Raw genomic sequence first — 21001 nt, forward strand, 5'->3', positions numbered from 1 at the left:
GGGTTTCTGCAGTCACAGCACAAGCTGAAGTAAACTCAGAAGTTTATATTTAAATAAAACTTTCCTCCACACCCCCAGAGTATGGTAGACAGCAGGGGCCAAATGTCTGGCAAATCATTTTCTAAATGTGAATTTGGAATGTGCAAAGTGCAAGAATTCTCACCTGTTTTATAAAAAGTCCCCAAATTTCAGTTATTTGGACAATAGCATAATTAATTAAAGGTGATACAATGTCATGTCATGTGCAGAAAAAACACCTTACTGGAATACAGATATGAACACTATCTGTATTCCAGTTAGGGCAGCACAAATTGGCCTAAATTCATTAAGGGCAGTTTGGTAAAATAATTTAGGTCGGTAAAATCCAGCATTAGGTATTTTACAGTTGTTTTCCAAATTCAATAAGATTTCCTGCATGCAGCAGAAGTTTGGTAATATACCGAAAAAGCATGCTTTAATTCACCCTACTCGGCAAGTCTCGCAAGCTGTGAGCAGGTCAGGCAGGAAGCTGTGAGTCTTCCCACAAGTGGTGTGCATGAGTCAGGGTTATATTCTGTCCAGTGCATCCATGGCATCCCTTTATGCATCCCCGGTATCCCGTTAGATGTGCAGCAGCCACTAGAAGGAACTCTTCTGTATACCAGTATATAAATATGCACATCTAAAGGGATACAGAAAAGCCTTTTTAAATGTGTGCCTTCTCCTGCTCTGCCGTTCTGATCCTGCCCTCCAGAGTATTGGCTCAAATGGGGTGAGAAGCAGGGATGTGTGGCTTTCCCTATTGACTGTCTGGCTCTCCCTATTGGCTGTCTGCTACATCTGTCAATGTTACCACATGGTGATTGTGAGTTACGGCTGATCAGAGCTGGAAGTAAATACTGAATACTTTTACTTGATTAAGGCCCCGTTAACACTGCACGCGTTTCCAGCCGCATTTTGGAAACACGTGCAGGAGGCCGACACGCATGTCATCAGACAGTGCATAGAGTGCACTGTCTGATGTTCACACTGCATGCGTTCCGGACCTCATAATTTACCACGAGGTAAAACATGACTAAAACCGACCAGAATTGCTAAATGTCATTACCTCATGAGGTAAATTACAGTACATTGTCTATGACCTTGCATACCCTTGGAGCAGATTGTTTATTGGTAAATTAGCCTTCTGTGTGTATAGAGAATAGAACATATTTCACCTATAGCTACTTATGCAAGCTTAAGCAATCCAGCATTTATGGTACTAAGTAAGAGTCAGTCTAGCCAAACTGCCTCGACATATTGGCTCGGGAGGAATACAAGATGTAATGTGACATGTACAAATGACACTGATAGTAAGGCAGACACAGTCTGGTGTTCCAGCCTGACTGACAGATTTCACTGATATGCAGAGAAGGGGAACCATGACCTCAGGGCCCCACAGGATTTTCTTTAAGTACACGTGTCACAGGAGAAATATGGATGCTGCAATTGCTAACCTCTTTCTCAAATATGCTAGTTATCTGGCTATGAGGGTAATTCCCTGGCTTTCATACTTTCTGGGAAAATGTGCAGACCATGTGTTCTAAACATTCCTGATCTGCATTTCCATTACAGGTGATTGAAATATTCAGAGAAAGAAAGCCCATATGACTAGCACCACTCAAAAGTATAACATAATTTATTCAGAAATAGTATATATAACTACAAATACATATGACATATTGGAGTATCAAAAGCATAGATAAAAACAATTAAAACCGACCTAAGGGTCGTATGTGGTAGCAGCTGCAAACAATCATGTCCATATAGGTGATGAAAATAAGGTTATGAAACCACCATATAAATTACAGGTGATTGGCTAAATAAGTACTATTACAGCCAATGAATCGATGACCGATTGGGGAGTCTCAGGCTTAAATACGTACCTGATCCGGCACCTTCAGGCCACAGGTGACACTCTGCCCCCCTGATCCGGCACCTTCAGGCCACAGGTGACACTCTGCCCCCCTGATCCGGCACCTTCAGGCCACAGGTGACACTCTGCTCCCTTCCTTGGCAATGCAATGGCAGCCATGTTTACAAAGACTGCCAAAGCCCTTTGGAAACCTCCGCCTACATTGCCTCGGCCCGCCTCCAGCTCTGAAGCCAATTAGACAGCAGCTGCAGGCTGGCGTCACATCTCGGGAGGAGTGTAGGGGGGGAAGGGCTAATGGTCACCAGCCTGGTGGGATAATGTCAGAGCAGATTATTATTTAATCCTGTTAACCCTCCCCCCCCCCCCCCCCCCAATCCTCCATCATTAAGTCATGACAGGCTCTTTTTAAAACATCCTTTTCCGATAACCATCTGTCGTCCAGCATTTCCATGCTACTCCCTCTAGGCCCAATAACCAGGCAATAGTCTGGTTGTCCCTGCTAATTCAGCCACCCTCGAGGTTCAGTTTACACAAGACATCTTGCATCCCGACTAGTACCATATCTGTGTAATGCGGATATGCTGTGCAGCTCAGGGGGCCGTTGCTGTGTCCACTGGCACTCCAGAGCAGATGCGTGGCATTCTATCAGATGGCAATGCATCTGATGTTCAAAAATGTTAAATGATTGGGTTTGCCAATTGCAGTAACGCACAAGGGACATGATAATACAGACACGTGTGAAGGACCCCTTTCAGCAAATCCATTTGTCACTGCTATTGGTTCCAGGACACGATCTCGCAGCAGACCTAGTATGATTCGATCCGTATAGGACAACTGAAGTGAGAAGAATATGGAGGCTGCCATATTTATTTCCCTTTAAACAATACCAGTTACCTGGCAGCCCTGCTGATCTATTTGACTGCAGTAGTGTTTGAATAACACCAGAAACAAGCATGCAGATAATCGTGTCAGATATCATAATAATGATTATATTGGAGGCAGAGGATCAGCAGGATAGCCAGGCAACAGGTATTGTTTTAAAGGAAATACATTCTCAGCTGCTGAATCTATGCACACAGTCATTTTTGCATACAATCCACCAATAAAGTGAAGTGAACATAATCAAAACTCTTGTGCCTAATATAGTAAAGATTTTTTTCACAACAGTTTCTATTGCTTGAAGGATTCTGTGTTATTTAAAGTGGACCTAAATTCAGAACTTCCACTTTGCTCTAGAAGGTAAGCAACGGCATAACAACTTTTAAATTAAGACATTTCTTCATTCAACTTATACAACTCCTACAATAAGCTTGCAGTGTTCACTTCCTGGAATTACTGGGAGCACAAAAAGGGTTAACTTCCAGTTTTACTTGCACAGAACAAGCTACACCTTGGCACAGTTCACAAACTGTTGACAGCTCTGATTTACACTTGCTGATTACTTGCTGTTATCCGCTAATTAGACAGACCGATCTCTGTAAACACACACAGAGTCAATTTCTCAACAAATATATGTGTTTACCTTGTCTGCTCTGCAAGAGTATAGGTCTGCTTTAAGTTGTTCCTTGAAACAGGTGCAACTTATACACTGCTTTCAAGTAATAAAAAACTAGTATACCTTTTCCTGTTGTGATGGGCTGTCTCAGCTGTTAGGTCACTGTAACAGCTGACAGGCAGCTAAGCGGGTCGGTCAGACAGCAGTAAATGGGTCAGAAGGTCTCTCATTTACTTGGTGCAAATGATAATATAGGGAGCTTACTAGAGTGTGTGCCAGGAAACTGGAGGCTGTCAGTGATGTAGCATTATGTTACAGGAATGAATATAAGCATATTGTACAGTAAACATTCTCACTGGGTTGTAAATAATCATACATTCTGTATGAGGGGATAACGTTACTATTTCAGATATTTCATGGGGAATTCATATTTTGCTATAAAACTGATATAAATATAGATTGTTGCTGCACAAGTGTTTCCACTATTTGGTGTTGCTGAAAAATATCTTTTCACTTCAACCAGTGGTCAGCTAAAGCTATGTATAGACCTCAGATTTTCCTTGGATGAAACAATCATTCCTGACAATTTCAGGTGAGCATCTAAGTACAGGTACCCCATGATATTGCCAGCCGGAGTCTATCACTTCACCTACTGGTAAACCTTTTATTCCATGCAAGAGCCCCAAAGGATTTTCCATAGCAGAGTTCAACCTGTGCATCTGCCCCATGCCCTCTCCATAAACCAGAACACACTGCTCAGCTAGCTTTCAAACTAAAACTGATCATCCTCTGGGCACTCTGTTGTTCCCCACTTCTCAAATGTATACAAATAAGTTAATAGCAATTCCCTTCCCCCCCTCCTACCATGGTAGGAATTGGGTTGTGAGTCCTTTTGAGGCACCATATTGACTATAGGCTTGAATATGTATGAATAAACGATAATAAGAACTGGACAAACAAAAGTCATCAGTGACTGCATTTGATGTCCACTCCCAAGCTGCATAAAATGAGCATAAAATTTACATCATCTCAAAATTATGAACATCTCATCGACCATCTCTTGTATGGAATGGCTATGCTTTATATGCAAACAAAAAACAAGTAATAAAGGTGAAAGTATTTGCCTTGCATAGCATAGAGCTGACCTAAAAGCACTGAGTTTCTTTCATCAAAAGTGGAACTTGCCTCTGAAAGCACAGATTGTGAGAAACATGAACTTGTATCGATTAAGTACTCGCTAAAAGTGTACTTTGTACTTGAGAAAGGCTGGGAAAGGCACACTTGCTAAATATTTGTTGTTATAGATCGTTACAATATTCATTAATAATACTGGAAAACATTATCGCTATGATGAGAAATTCTTGTTTAGCTTAAAAGGAACAATGACAAGACACAGAACATTTATATCATGCTGGTGGATTCAAAGCACCAGAGCTGCAGCCACTAGTAGCAGTGTTAGGGAGTCTTGCCCAAGGTCTCCTTACTAAATAGGTGCTGGCTTAATGCACAGGAAAAGTCAAGATTCAAACCCTGGTCCTCTGTGTCAGAGGCATAAGCCATTAAACAGTGCATTATCCAGCCACTCAGTGCTAAACATGAAATTCACCTACGTTTTGTGGAACACCACAACTAAAGCACAGAGATAAGGGATTCATATTTGAGGCAGGGAACACACTTGGCTTTCAGTTTTTCTGCGTACGTTTTCTGCACACCAAGTGTGTTTCTAAGCAGAAAAACGCACACGTTTTTTCACAGCAGCTAATGTAATTTATACAGAAAACTGACAAAAATGTGCAGAATCATGATGCAGAATGTCAGTTTTTTTTCTGTGCGTGAAAAACGCAGCAAGTGTGAACTAGCCCATTGATTAACATGAGTTCTCAGTTTTTCTGTGCAGAAAACGCTTACAAAAACAGTCAAGTATGTTCCCTGCCTGAAGCACCTGTGTTTGAGCCTGTTGCACTATCCGCTGGTAAAATTACTGTGTGCAGGCAGAGCAGTAAATCTTTAAAGCCTTACCTTTTTTAAAAAGACACCGTTATTTAGATATTCCTTATAAAACTATTGGGGAGAATTCCAGTTGCAGTCACTGTTTACCCACTTGCGCTTTTGTAGTTCAACTCAACTGATGAGAATGTATTAGTCTCATGCAAGTACTTTCTACAATGAAACATATAGGGTTTATTTATAGTCTTCATTGCATGAAGAGTAGACTGGAAGCACTCTGAAACTAGGCCGCACCTTTATTAATAGTCTGCAGAAGACTGACTTCGTGTGGAGAAATTTAATGTGGAAAGTTTCATTTCGCTTTAAATCTTTATTTTTTTTCCATGGAATTGGGGAGGTCTTGACAGTAAGGGCTCGTTTCCACCATAGCGAATCCGCATGCGGCGGCGACATGTGGATTCGCTTGGTACATTGAAGTGGCCGGGGCTGTTTCCATATGTGCGGCGTGCGGGAGCGATTTGGCGGCGGGCCAAATCTGCACGACGGGACCCACAGAATTCGCCTGCGTCGGGAATCCATGCGAATCGCCGCTAATGTATTTAATAGTAAAAACGCATGCGTTTGTTACATGCGTTTTTACCCGCGATTTCGCATGCGATTTCGCACCTTTTTTAATGTTAATTTGCCCTGGCAGTGTCATGGTTAATTTCGCATGGCACCCTGCCATGCGAAATCGCACGCGAAATCGCGGGTAAAAACGCATGCGGAAACGCATCCGCATGCGTTTTTACAAGCGTCGGGATGCCGGCGAAATCGCGTCGCAACAGTGGAAACGGGCCCTAAGGCTAGGCTCACAGTTGTCACTGCACTGCATTACCTGTAACTGCAGGAACGCAACACAATGGGAAAGTGGTGCTGCACATTATCCTTGGTTTGTGTCACATACAGTCAATGAAAAGTATGCCTCACTGTTGCAGCTAACGTGTAGGATTTTGCGGTAATGCATTGCGTGAGTGAAGATGCAGCATGTTACAATGCAGCACGCCGTTATAACGCAACGCACCTGCTGCACTGTGAACGTCAAATAGGTGGTGCACTGTACTGTAGCAAGCCGTGTTACAAAGCGGACGTTATGCTGCACAGCAACACACCACTGTAAATGAAGCCTTGTGAAAGTCAGTCTACCCAATGGAGACAGCAATTTTTAACCCTACCTATTAAAAATGCAAAACTTTAGTGCTCTGACCATTCCAGATATTAAAGGCTGTGATGAGGAAGACATCATAAGTAGGTGCGTTTGCATCAGTCAAACACTTCCCAACCTGCCAGTTTCTGTAAATGGACTCCTCTCTTCTTCACTATTCAAACACACAACCATTGTCTGAGCCTATCCATTACATCAATACGTCCACAGCAATGCTGCTGGTACAAAGTATCACTGGGATTCTAAAACACTGAAAGCATAATACAGGTGACTATTGCCATACAAGTTTTATTTACAGTACTATAGGCTGTCTGTTCATATGACAAAAGAATCAACTAGAATAATCTGTCTTGTTATTCTGAAAATGGCCAACCAATCAAATGAAAAATTGGCCAACCAATCAGTGAAAGTTCCACTCGTACTCTCTATAGTGCGACCAAGCTCTCCTCAGATGTTAGTGTGATTCCTCTCAGACCCGCTGCAGGAAACAAGTTGAAAGAAAAATTGTACTGAAAATAATGTGAATAATAAAACTACTTATTTTTTTTATTTTTTTACAATATTTATTTTTAAATGACTGAGTCATTGTTTGTCCTTTGTAAAATCTTTTCTCACCCTGATTTACATTCTAAAATTCATCACAGGTGGCTACACCTTTACTGCTGGTAGGTACATCACTGCAGAATGTTTGTTTACTGAGAATTCCAAAGCCAGTACAAATAATACCTGAGGAGAATTCCTCATATCTAAACAGTCTAGGCTAAGTATCACTGGGATTGTGGGGTTACATACTAATATACAGCAATATATAGATATAGGAGCTATTTCTGATGCAGATATGAAAGTGGGTATCTTGTATATTTTCTTTAAAAAGGTAGTGTCCATTTACAGATGCTGATAAACCCCTGTAGTTTCATGTACGTGGGTTAATGTACTCACCTACTGTATTATTATTTCCCCCATCCTCATTAGTACAATGGAATATTCCTGTCTGTCAAACTTTGGGCAAACCCAACTGTAGAAGCAGTTATTCAAAGTTTGACCTGAGTACAGAGCCATACGTCGCCACATAGTGATGCGAGTCCATACTCCCCTTTTCCTCACCACACAGATGTAGATAAGGAAGATGGCATTGTATACAGGACAAGCTCTGGTGACTGCTCTGATAGTTGAGTCTACCCAGTGTCTGACAGAGGAATGTATGGTAGAAAAATGTGGTGGGTGGGAACACTGGGAACACTCACACTCACCCATGTATATGAGCCTGCCCACAGTTTACATTTTATGTCACTTCAGGTACACATTGATTTGAAGAAATGAAGCCTATGTAGCATAAAATAGACAGAAATGACTGGTGTACAAAGCTGTAGACACCATAGCCTCTCTCTCTCTTCAGAGAATATAGGACACCAGTTAATTTCCCTTCAACAATTCTCCCTTCTTAGAAGGTCCTGCCTCTCTTTCCAATGAAATTCTGCTCCTTTTGCACTATGCTGGGAGGTATGTAAGGTATTTAGAGCTATGTTTATATCACACGAACAGAACAAAACTCCCAACCACTCTTCTGCCTTCTTGATTTACATTATCAACTCTATAACCAATTTTACTAGGCTATCTTCTGGAACATGTCTAATGAATGCATCTGTTTGTCTGACATGTTGTCCTTCTGATATTTACACACTGATTACAAAATGATAAAATGAGATTCTATTAACAGAAACTGCAAATGCAGCTAAACTCAGAACACCTAGTTTTCCTTATCTATCAGGAAATAATGAAGATTTGCCAACAACTATGTAGGACAGAGCACAGATGTGATTTCCTGTATTTATGCGTAATGGTATTGAAAGTTTTAAAACCTGAGATTGCAGATTAGCATTCTAGATACTTATGTTACCATGAACCTACAGTGTATCGAAGCCTTTATCTATTAATTAAATGGGACTTTAGCCAACTAGCGCTTGACTTCAAATGTATATATATATATATATATATATATATATATATATATATATATATATGTAAACAGTTTGACTTGTCAAAATATTTGTGACTCTCACAGTCACTCTTGGAATTCGCATAGCCCCATCACTCTACATAGCCAGACAGTGATAGTACTATTTAGAGCGTTCCGTGCTGTAGGATCATGTGTCACATGCTCACCTTAGCCCAGGGGTTCTCAAACTGGGTGCCACGGCACCCTGGGGCGCCTTGACTACCTTTCAGGGGTGCCTCGGCATGCATCCCGATCCTTTATGCAATACCATCAGGTAATGCAACCGTGCATAAATATACAAGGTGGCTGCATTACCTGCTAGTTAACCTTTAGTCCCCGCAACCATGGTTGAAGTTGAACATGAGAGGAATTGCGGTGCCTAATAAGCATCACTAGCTACTTGGAGTTGGTTGTCACCTGATAAGGGTCATAACGGCATTTTGGTTCTTGATTTCTCCCGAGGGGTGCCTTGAGAAAATTTCAAAGCCACCAAGGGTGCCCTCATCCCAAAAAGTTTGGTAACCACTGCCTTAGCCTCATCCTGAGACTGTGAAAGGGCATCACCACTCTACTGGACTTCTCTTCTGTGAGCTTTGCTGATTCTACACCACTGGAAATCCCCATACAATCAAATTGAATTCAAATTTGAACCGGGGACCCAGTGCTGCAAGGCGAGAGTGTTAACCACTATGCCACCATGCTAGCCATGAGGACATTGAGATATGTCTTATAGTAGAAGCACATCATGATTGGGCTTGCTCTTGTGCACACCTCCGGCACTATCTGATGCAGCGCTAATTGGTGAAAGGGTATATATATTCCCTGAGCCAATAAGATTGATTTTCACCATTAAAAATACTTTTATTTTCTCGTAGTGAAAATACACATTGTAGCATTATTTCAGAATCAAAAATCCTCACCATAAATTGCGACAGAAACATAATCTAAGTTTTGCGATAAAACGGGAGAAAGAGCTAAATAAAATTAGTTTTTTGTTATCTCCAGTAGCGTTTTTATTACTGAACTGGAATTGGTAAAACTGAGAAATGTGTTTTTTTTCTTCTTCTTTTTTCCCATTGAAATGCATAAAAACAAAATTGTTCTAGAGAAAAAATGCCATACAATGAAAGTCTAGTTTATTTTGAATAAAAAACAAACAACAATATATACTTCATTTATTATTGCTGATTAAATAGAGTCATAGCTAAAACGTCAGAACTGCTCTGGTCCATAGGGGGGAAACAAGGTCTGGATGCAAAGTAGTTAATAATGGCAACATATCCTCAGTGAGGCCTTGTTCACATCTAAAATCGAAGCGTTTTGCGATTTTGTGTGCGATTTTTTTTTAGCGCCATCCAGCACTCCACTGCACACTGCGTTTTTTTAAAAGCGATTTTCTAAGCGCTTTTTCAGAGCGCTTTTTTAATTCACTCCCTGACGCAAGTCATAAAGTGAACTCTTTGACCGGGTAAAGAATAAATACAATGTATTCATTCTTAAAAACGCAATCCCTGCACAAAACGATTTTGTGAGCATTTTAGCATTTTTCCTATACCTTCCATTGAGGCAAAATCGTCTCAAAAACGGTACAGGCACCACTTTGCTGAGCGGATCGGAAAGAAACCACTCAGATGTGAACTCTCTCATAGAGAATCATTACACAAGCGTTTTTAGGGCAATTTTGAAAATCGCCAGCGCTTAAAAAAATGCCAAAAATGCACTGGATGTGAATGAGCCCTGAATGGAGAAATTCTACTCCCCGCTGCATTAAAAAGCTGCCAATACGCTTTGCTTTAGCAGCCATCCCTCTACTGAGTCTGTAGGCTAGTGTATGGATGTTAGATTGGCTATGTGAGCTTGCTGGCCTACCTTCTTCTACAACCTAACTTGCAGGTCAATGGGCACCTTTATGCAGTACACTTAGTGAGATGCAGAGTGTGATCTGCCATGGAACCAGCGCCACCTCTATAAGTTAGATAACAAGGCCTCCAACACTGAAGTGAAGCCAACTTAGGCCCTTCAGCAGTGTCCTGAAGACTGATTTCATGCAATGACATGTTGGCAGAATTAAATAACACACCCAATAGATAGCTGGATTAGTAGCAGCTAGATAAAATATTCCAGAAAAATAGGAATGACATTGTGAGATGCAAATGGCATTATGTGATTGTTCAGCATCACTCACTGCACATATCTTATCAGTCAGCAGAGATACAGGATGGCTTTACTGGTAATTGTCTTTCCTATGGTGTGTATGACAAGTAACAGCTCCATTGTGAAAGTCAGCGTATTCCACTGGGGAATTCAAGGTAATTGTTAAAGAGTCAGTGAAATGACTAATCGTTCTACAGGGTCACACGTTCCGACATTGCCACGTATGGTGTAACACATGCAGTGCCAGCCATAACCTCTCACACTGATACTCACATAACTGTGCTCTGCCTACTCCTAACTATCATTTTCTACCTGCAGTAAATAAACCCTAACTGAAATCTGGTTGCTATGGACAACACCTCTCATTTTTATCCTTTTACAAAACCTTCCTTCCTGCAGATGCAAGCTAAAAAAAATCTACATTTTAGGCAAATGTATTTTGTGCATAAAGTGTTAGTCAAATTTTCGGTCTAGATGGACATTAAATTCATCCACCTAAAACTTTTCTTGTTATAGAGTTGTAGAAGGTTATAACCCGCATGTATGGGCCTTTAAAGGCCCATACACACGGGCTACAACTGTTGCTGGAAACACATGGCGCGTGCATGTTGCGGCAACAGGTCCTCCATGTGTATGAGGCGCGCGCAAGCAACTGTTGCTAATCGGAGCTGTCTCCAGGCAATTGACTTGTTCAATCCCCGGCAACAGCTGTTGCAGCAACCGTCCCTAGTCTCAAGTCGGTGCAGTCGTGTGTATGCTAGTCTCTAGCAACTCTTGTGAGTCCGACAGTTCATTGAACCTGCGACAGAAGTTGCTGAGCAACAGTTTCCGCTATGTTGCAGACAGGTTGTTGCCGTGTGTGTACAATCGTTTCTTGTATACAACTGTCGTTGCTGGAGACTTTCAACTGTTGCTTGTCTCCATGCAACTGCAGACATTCATGCCTCATGTGTATGTAGCTTAACTGAGGGGCTTACAATCTCATCCCTACCATACACATATGTCTATGTATGTACTGTAGTCTAGGGCCAATTTTAGGGGGAAGCTAATTAACTTATCTGTATGTCTTTAGGGTGTGGGAGGAAACCGGAGTGCCTGGAGGAAAATAAATAAACTTAGTTGGAGATGAGCATACCTCAGATTGCCTATCAGCAACCTTTCAGCATCAAAACATAAAATCAGTTCCTATATACTGATTTCAGAATTCTTCCATTTTCTGCTAGTTATTGTTTGCAGCCTGGAATGCCTCCTTAAAATAATATCTTCCATTAATGATTTACATCTGTTTTTTCCTCCCCTAGCAGATAAAGGCACAGCGCTGTCAGCGTATATATTCTGTATCTTTGTACATTTTCTTACTCCTGTACACTCCTGAACTGTAAGTATGTACAGACAGTCACTCTTTCACACTTCCTGCTTCTGCTAGGCGCCTGCACATGTTTAGTTCAAATGTTATTGATGTATCTACATTATTTAATCCTAATTGATACATCTATCTACAGGGAACTACTCTTCAATGAGAGCATAATATTACTAACAATAAGGCCTTGTTCACACTTGCGGTTCTCTGCCAAACGGACCGGATGACCTGACCGGATCCGGAGCGGATCCGGATCGGAACCGTACGGTTCTGATCCGGATCCGATCCGGATCCGGTCAGGTTGCATCAGGTGTACATCAGGATGCTATCCGGATCCGTTTGGCAAAAGAGAGTAGAAATAAAATAAAAATGTTGGGGTCTGGGAGGTCAGCAGAAGGTGGACCTGTGGAATCAGGCCCTCCGCTGTTTAGAACTCACCTCCACCTCCGACATACTGCCAACATCTCCAACACGTTAAAAGTCACTGCTGCTCCACTCCAAAATGCTTGCCCATGTGTCCCCATCCAAAATCGCCGCTACAATACGCATAGGAAGTGGGGTAGAACGTCCGTTTTTTATAGCCAGTGTGTTGTGCGCTCTCCGTTTCTCATTGGTTTCTATTGGCCGGATGCAACAGTCCGGCTCCGCTCCGGATACGTCAGCCGGAGGAGCCGGACCCAAAAATAGCGCATGTTGGGTCTTACGCCGGAGTCCGGATCCGGTCCGGCTCCGGTCCGGACGGAACGGACGCATGCGAATGGACGCATAGACTTTCATTGCTATGCCGTGCGTCCGTTCCGCATGCGGTCCGGCACGGCGATTCCGGACGGCGACCGCTAATGTGAACCGGGCCTAATAAGCAGGGCTGTATATTATTGTTGGTAACACCCTGATGGTGATACTAACAATAATAACCTGATGGTCAGAATGTTAGGCCACAGACAAGCTCAAACACACACACACTGAGGCAGAATTGCCAGAACTATCAGTGCAAGGAAACTTGAACTGAAATGGTGTGAAAATGGAGCAAATATCCAGATTTAGGATGAGTTTATGAATTCCGCAGATTTCCAATTTTCCATAGTGGAAATCAGTATGCAGAAATCAGTCAGCGAAAATCGTAAATCCACGGAATACCGACTTACAAAGACTCTTACATTTTAAGCCAATCAGAAGACTTGGAAGTATTGGGCCAATCAGAGAATGCAGAATTTTACTGTGGTCGCCGATTGGAAATGTGGTTTCTGCATAATAGTGTACATCCACAAAAAATAGCGGATTCCGCAAAACAAAAATTAACAAATATTAATTTTTACAATTAGCTAACTGACAAAAAAAATAACGTTCTGCGAAAATTGGAAATTCCGTTGAAATTTATTGATTTAACTTGATTGTCACTATTACCCTCTGTATCTAGAGAGAGAGAGAGAGAGAGAGAGAGAGAGAGAGGGAGGGAGAGAGAGAGAGAATGTGTGTGTGTGTGTGTGTGTGTGTGTGTGTGTGTGTGTGTGTGTGTGTGTGTGTGTGTGTGTGTGTGTGTGTGTGTGTGTGTGTGTGTGTGTGTGTGTGTGTGTGTGTGTGTGTGTGTGTGTGTGTGTGTGTGTGTGTGTGTGTGTGTGTGTGTCGGGGGCGGGGGGTGGGTTGAGGTAATCTCCCCCCAGTTAAAAGCCATTTGGGTTTGTATGGGCCAGGGCCACTTAATGACAACCAGACTCATAAAAACGTCCTGCTAGAGCCTCTAAACGGCTCCAGGACGTTTTTATAAGTCAAACAATGCTGCTGCCGCCGTGCACGTGAGATTAGTGAGGGAAAAAAACATCATAGAAAAAATACACCTTTATTTCCAAATAATATATTGTCACCATACTTTGTACTAGGGACATAATTAAAATGTTGTGATAACAAGGAAAAATAGGCAGATACAATGGGCTTGATTCACAAAGCCGTGCTAACCTACCTAGCACCTTTGGGCGCGATAAGCAGGGTGCTAAGTAGGTTAGCACCGTTTTGTGAATCACATCGCGCGCAAAGTCCCGCACACAGCGTGGTGCGCACGAAATGTCGCATAGAGATGAATGGGCACTTTGCACGCACCATGCTGCGCGCTGCACTGTGCGCACGCAAAACTTTGCGCGCCGGACTTTGCACGTGATCAGAACTAATCACGCCTAAACTAAGGGGCTTATCACAAGCGTGCTAGCACGGCTTTGTGAATCAAGCCGAATGGGTGGGTTTTACAGTATGTACAGTACCAGTGTTTATATTAAAACTATAGGGAATGAAATTGGAGAAACAGTGTATTTTTTCATTTTTTCCTTGTTTTTCCCTGTAAAATGCATAGAAAATAAGGTAATTACTGAAAACAAATATCAACCCCAAAAAGCCTAATTGGTGACAAAAAAAACAAGATATAAATCATTCCATTGTGATTAGTAGTGATTAAGCTATTGGCAAATGAAAGGGATGAGCACTGAAAGGTGAAAATCGCTCGTCCGTCCGATTTATTTATTTAAATATTTATATAGCGCTGACATATTATGCAGCACTGTACTGATTATATATTGTCTTGTCACTAACTGTCCCTCAGAAGGGCTCACAATCTAGTCCCTACCATAGTCATATGTCTATATCGTGTAGTGCATGTATCATAGTCTAGGGCCAATTTTTTTAGGGGGAAGCCAATTAACTTATCTGTATGTTTTTGGGATGTGGGAGGAAACTGCTTTGGGGTGAAGTGGTTAAATACATATTTTATTGATGCACATAATTATTATTATGTCTGCAGGGATGTTTTATAAACATTTTCCCACTGCCAGCTATTTGCCGGTGAGCACTGCAGCTACTGCCTGTAGCATATAATCCAGCAATGGCCGTGTTAATGTGTTTATTTTCAATAATAAAAAAAAGAAATACTGTACGAGTTTGGCCTCAATGCTTCACCTCCCAACACTATCCAGGAACATAAGTTCTGCATGGTACAAATACACTGACTTCCTTGTTGAGCCATCTGTTCAGAAAAACATCATGCTGAGATTTCACAACCCCCAAAAAACTCTCATCTAAGGAGATACAGGGTGATAAAGCTTCACCTGGGGCAAGAAACTAAAAAGACTTGTAAACTAAGCATAAGTCAGACCAGCCCATCTTTAATGAACCTACTGGGCCTAGGCAGTGTGCTGCTGAACAAATACACAGTAACGATGACATTGCAGCATTAGCTCTTTCTGTCAAGAGATCAGCACGGCACAATTTCAGCTCTATGACATCACTGCGCAATGGTGTAATTGGGGTGAATAAATAGAGGCACTTTGTGCAGGACAAAATAGACCTAAGTGGAGGCGGATCTCCATGGGATAAGTTGTCAAAATAATCCGATACAGTGACCATCACCTCAAGGGTACATTGGCCCGAATATAACTTTGCCCGTGACCTTTTTGTGACCACATATTTACTATTTCAGACAGGATGTGTCTATATTAGACCTCTTACTCCAATCACAATCCGTTGGCCTTTGTCGTTGCCACTACTTAAAAATCAACAACTGTTCACTATTTTAATACATGTCCGCATTCCTGCTATATTTCGAATGTCTGTTAGGATACAGAGCTTTCTCCTTATGGAAATGTGATCAGGGGTTAAGCAGTATTTTGGAACTTTTTTTCAGCTTGTAAATAAGCTTCACTGTGATGACTATCAGCATGGGAATTGGGGAAGGAGGGGGACAGTTATAATGTATATCCCATAAGAAAAGATCTAAGGCACCGTCATTAGCTGTAAATATTTCAGCTTTAGTGCGTTAACTCATTACTCAGCTTATTTGGCAATTTCCTAACCTATAGCAACCAAATTATTTTCCGCTAATCTTTAAAATCTGATATCTGATTACGACGTACACCGATCACCCAAAACAATAAAGCCACCTGCCTATTCCCATTTGTACCATCAAACAACTCTGACTCATTGAGGCATGGACTCTGCAAAATCTCTGAAAGTACCCTGTAGTATAACACCAAAGTGTTAGCAGCAGATCCTTTACATCAAGTTGAGCTTTGTATCCATGAGAAGATGGCAGAAGATGGATCAGGGAACTACCAGCTACCCACGATCTGACTACCAACTGTTCCCATCTTCTACAGTGGGTACGCAGTACGCACAAAGCCATACGAATGGTGCAAAACAATCGCAATACTTTTTGCGTGGGATTCTACTGGGATCGGAACGCCACACGCCACTATAACGCAACGTCTTGCAACATTGTTTAACTTAAATTAGTTAAACGATGTTAGATGTTGCGTTGTAATGGAAAATGATAGTTTCTCGTGAAATATAATCGGAAAAATTGCATGGTGGGTACGAGCCTTAAATTGTACCTGAGATGACACAAAAAAAAAATTCATACATACCTGGGGCTTTCTCCAGCCCACTTCAGCCTGATCGTTCCCTCTGTGCTGTCCTCCACCTCTTGGATCTTCCGTAAGGGCTCCCAATAACTTCACTCAGTCGGGGCCAGTAGGCAAATGTGCAGTGCGGCTACGTGCGCTTCCCCGTCATGCTCCCGTGGCCAGGAGAGTTCTGTGCATGCGCAGTAGTACTGCACAGGCGCAAAACACTCCTGGCGGCGGAAGCACAGTCATTCCACATATGCGCAGTAAGTCCTGACTGGCCAAAGTTACTGGGAGCCCTTATGGTGGATTCAAGAGGCGGATGATGGCACCAAGGGAGCAATCAGGCCAAAAGGAGCTGGAGGAAGCCCCAGGTATACATGATTTTATGTGTGTGTGTCATCTCAGGTTCTCTTTAAGATGTGAGGTAGGGCCTCGATGGATGGGATTTGTTTTTCAAGCACATCCAACAGATGCTTGACTGGACTGAGACTGGAGGAATATGAAGGTATGATTCATAAGACTAGGCCACCTTCTTCCATGACTCCAGTCCAGTTCTGATCCTTATAAGCCCACTCTAGGCATGTGGGTCAACATAAGTATTCTGACAAATATGCAACTATGTCACCCCATTCATAGCAAGATGCAATGCACTGCATATAGGTTTATTGACAATCTGTGCTACAGAATCTGGCCGATGTTAAAGTTGCTCAGATCCTCACACTCAGGTACATTTTTCCTGATTTCCTCACTTCACTTAAAGACTGACTGTTCACTTGCTCTGTAACATATCTCCTCTTGACAGGTGCCATTTTAAGGCGCTAAGCAATGTTATTCGTTTTAAAGAATACACAAGTTGACATGTGACATGGTGAGATAGACGTGTATGTACAGTGCCTAACACCAAGATAACTATACTGTGTTCCTTTTCTTTCTCTGTCTGAAAGAGTTAAAAATCAGGTAAGCAAGTGACAGCTTCTGTCCAGGTCAGTAGTAGGTCAAACCATAGCGTAACCCTCACCGATAAGGAATTAAAGCCATACAACACTTTCCTGGCAGAAAAAGGCTTCTGAGAGCAGGAAAGAGATAAAAAGGGTAAATAGTTCATAGATTTTGGCTCTGGCATACTCCAATGCATGTGTCATTGAGCAGAGACAATGAAACTGTGGGATATAAAAAAAAGGTCATTTTCAGGAGAAGGAGGATAGATACACTTGTTTATTTCATCAGTTTATTTTCACCTCGTCTTTGCTTTAACTGCCAGGGCCTTTATAGCTGTAGGTGATCAGTGTACATGCATATCATCACTAGAATGTGTACAGCTGTCCAAAATAATCCAGCAACAATCCTCAAAACTAATACAGTTCAATCATTCACCTATTCTGTGTATTATTTAACATTTCATCACCTGGATATGAACATCACATAAATGTCCACTTTTCTGCCGTAATATAATAAAACTCATGGCGTATTAGTAGAAAAAAGAATCTAACATACATTTAAGATGGATTTAGCGCCACACTTCCAGGCTTGGGGGCCATTTATTACAAAGACTAAAAAAGGTGCTATGCTTGCTAAGCAAATTTGTCCTAACCAGCTAGAAGGCTCACAATAATGATGACATATCCACGCCTCTTGCCTATGTCGGAAAATGCAACGCAATGCAGAGTAAGGCGTCTGCTACCAACAAGCTCTTACTGAAATAAAACATGCACAAATCATCATTAGAACCACTCAATATATATTCAAATGACATAATGATTAGAATATTCAGAAAACCATCACACTAGCCCAGCAAAGGTAACATCACATCAGCCCAGGTATTATCTGACAACATATTGTAAGGGCCTGGTCCAGATGGGAACATGACTAATCACCAAGTTGTCATCTCCTTCAGTTTTAGCATTATGTGTGTAAAAGAAAATGAAGACCCTGACATGGACAATGATGGTCGGTGATGCAGATGATACAGTAAATGGTGGCCAAGTACAAATGGGCGATCTGTGGCCAAAAATAACCCTTTAAACATAGATGGTCACAGAAGTATAGATATGCCACTTTTAAAGGATAATCCCCTCCCCGCCTTTGTGGGTCAACATTAAAAGCCTTTCATTTAAAGATCCTTTTCGGGAAGGGTTAATTTCACAATGACCACGGAGAAGTGCCACCAGCCCAATTCATTTATCCCACCATGCAGTTCTGTCCATCTCATCCCAACAGCTCCCTCTCTCTCTGATCCCTCCTTTATCAGTTCTTTTGAGTTTGTTATAGTAAAAAAGAGGCATCACCATGGGAACAGTGACACACAGGCACACACACACACACACACACTGGGCAATGTGAAAAATGCAGAGTTTCTGTCACTATCTCCCATAGCTGCCTCTTATTCTCGTCCTCGTTTGAAGTGTGTTAAGTGTGCAGCCTGCACAGCTACGAATTCTTCTTCTGATGAGCAGCAGCAGAGAGTATGCTGGAGAGAGAAGGAGGGGAGGGGAGATCTCTGGCTAATGGGATATTAAATATCCTGAAACATGCATTTTCAGCCATGTACTCGCAGCTTCTAAAAGCCAATAATGCTCTGGACTTCCTCTGTTTAATTTCCAAAGGGGGCTTAAATGACAGATTAGATCGATGCTACTTTACCATTGTCTGTGGTTCGCTTACATCTACTTAAAGCAACAGAGCAAACCCTGCCTAGGCTACAAGAGGAATCCATACAGCTAATATTGATATATGCTACTGCTGCTGCTGCAATCTCACACAGGAAAGTAGGTGGAACTTTACGACAGGAAGTGTCAAACTACTTAAAAACTTTTCAGTGTGTGACCTTCTGTAGCTCTTCCACTGGGAAACTTATCCTCCTTTTGGAGTCACTTTTTTTGTTGGTACTGCTGGAGTTAACTAACTTAGACCTGGAAAACAGCCATTATTTTCAAACTAATGTTTTCTGAACCTTGGATCTGGCCAGTTTTCTGCTGGGAAGATAAATATCCACAAAGAGAAGATGATTCCTACCACCAGCCTGCAAATTAACCCATTCACAACTGCTAGACTGGGCAGCCTGCAGAGGATCAGGATAAAGACAGCACATGAGAATGACAGCACATGAGATCTGCATGTGGACGGCGAGGTCCTCCTACCTTTCAGACTTGGTGAATTTTTTAAACGATTGTCTGGTGAGGTCATGGTAGGACCTGAAGCTCTGGGGTTCCGCTGAGATGCCCTGCGCCCTGGTGGTCCTGGGTCCAATCTGGCTACTGGTGGGCACTGCCAGCACGGACTGGTACTTGTGCAGTTTTCTCCTCAGTTCCTGGATCTCCTCTTCTTTCTCCAGCAAACGGTCCTCCAGATCTCGAATCCTCTCCTCCTTGAGCATCAGGATCTTGGCGAAGTCCTCTTCTAGGTCACTCATTGTCCCCGCGTGTGTTGGTGAACTTGGAGCCCCCTCAGTAGTCACTCAATCACGGGACAGGCAGATAGATGAAGCCTCCCACTTGCTGTGAGAAAAGTAGGTGCCTGCTGGTGGTGAAGTTTCTTCCTACCCACTGACTGCTGAATGGACTGGACTCGGGAGGAGGGTGAGCAGTCTGAGAGCACTAGTGCTGGATGATGAGTGCTAATCCAGTGTCCCTTTTGGGAATTGCTGATTATCTTTCATTGAGAAACCAATTAGAGCTGCCTTTTTCCTGCCCTGCGAGACCCCCTCTTGGATCAATCCATGGAAAGCACAAGCCAGCCTCTACTCTACACAGGAGGACGTGCGATCACAGACAGCTCAGTCTTCATCCCACCATAATCACACTCCACCACTAAGTGGCCGGGGAGGAAGAGATTACAAAAAATAGAAGCTTTGTGGCACTCTCAAGTCCTGTTCCCTGAAATAGCAACAATTACCATGTGATGTGAGGGTGACGCAGCTCCACTGTAACAGGATCCTAGGATGCTGAAATCACCAGAAAATGCTTCTTGTTAGGGGATGAGCCCTGCACAGCAGGCACAGATAGAGGCACGCAGCGACCCCCGGGACTACTGTCACCACCACAGGCAGCACGAGCACCTCTCCCTATATGCTGCTCGTCTCATGTCCACCAAGCCACTAGAATTAACTAGCGGAAACTTGGACACACTCAAATATGGCAATGAAAGCAAGTTGACGGAAGTAGAAAGCTATGCTTTGATAAGGGGACATGGTGCACACAGCAGCCCTGGGAATCCTCTCTGGACTTCTTGCCTTCTTTAGCAGCTCAAATCTATATCTGTTTTATTTACAGTATAATGTTATGTAGCCAGGGATGCCTAAGGTGAGTTTAACTATAACATATGTGTTTTATTCATTACTATTGATTTATACAGCGTTGACATTTCCTGCAGCTCTTTTGGCTACTTTCACACTGATACAATGCGTTGGACGATATGATCGCATGGGCGCGCCAGCAATACCGTTCTAGCGGAAACTGTTGGAATGACGTGAGGCGTGCTGTGCGTTATCGGAAGGCGTGCCTGTTTAGGCCTGGTTCACACATAAATCTGCACATTTCCAGTGCAGTATTGGCTGTGGTGTCACAAACA

At 42.4% G+C, this 21001-nt stretch overlaps 1 protein-coding gene across 2 annotated transcripts in view; it reads right to left on the bottom strand.

Annotated features, from left to right (window-relative positions):
• Window positions 1-20490, bottom strand: part of PRKG1 (protein kinase cGMP-dependent 1) — a 1426855-nt gene extending 1406365 nt beyond the window's left edge. Inside the window, exon 1 of one of the 2 annotated variants that reach the window (XM_068258261.1) lies at window positions 19573-20490. In XM_068258261.1, coding sequence (XP_068114362.1) covers window positions 19573-19844 — 272 coding nt within the window. In that variant the 5' untranslated portion in view covers window positions 19845-20490. The remainder of the gene's footprint in view (window positions 1-19572) is intronic. The other variant, XM_068258262.1, reaches the window with a different exon arrangement.
• Between the last annotated feature and the right edge of the window lie 511 nt (window positions 20491-21001).

The sequence above is a fragment of the Hyperolius riggenbachi genome, chromosome 10 (genome assembly GCF_040937935.1).
Source record: "Hyperolius riggenbachi isolate aHypRig1 chromosome 10, aHypRig1.pri, whole genome shotgun sequence".
Taxonomy (NCBI): Eukaryota; Metazoa; Chordata; class Amphibia; order Anura; family Hyperoliidae; genus Hyperolius; species Hyperolius riggenbachi.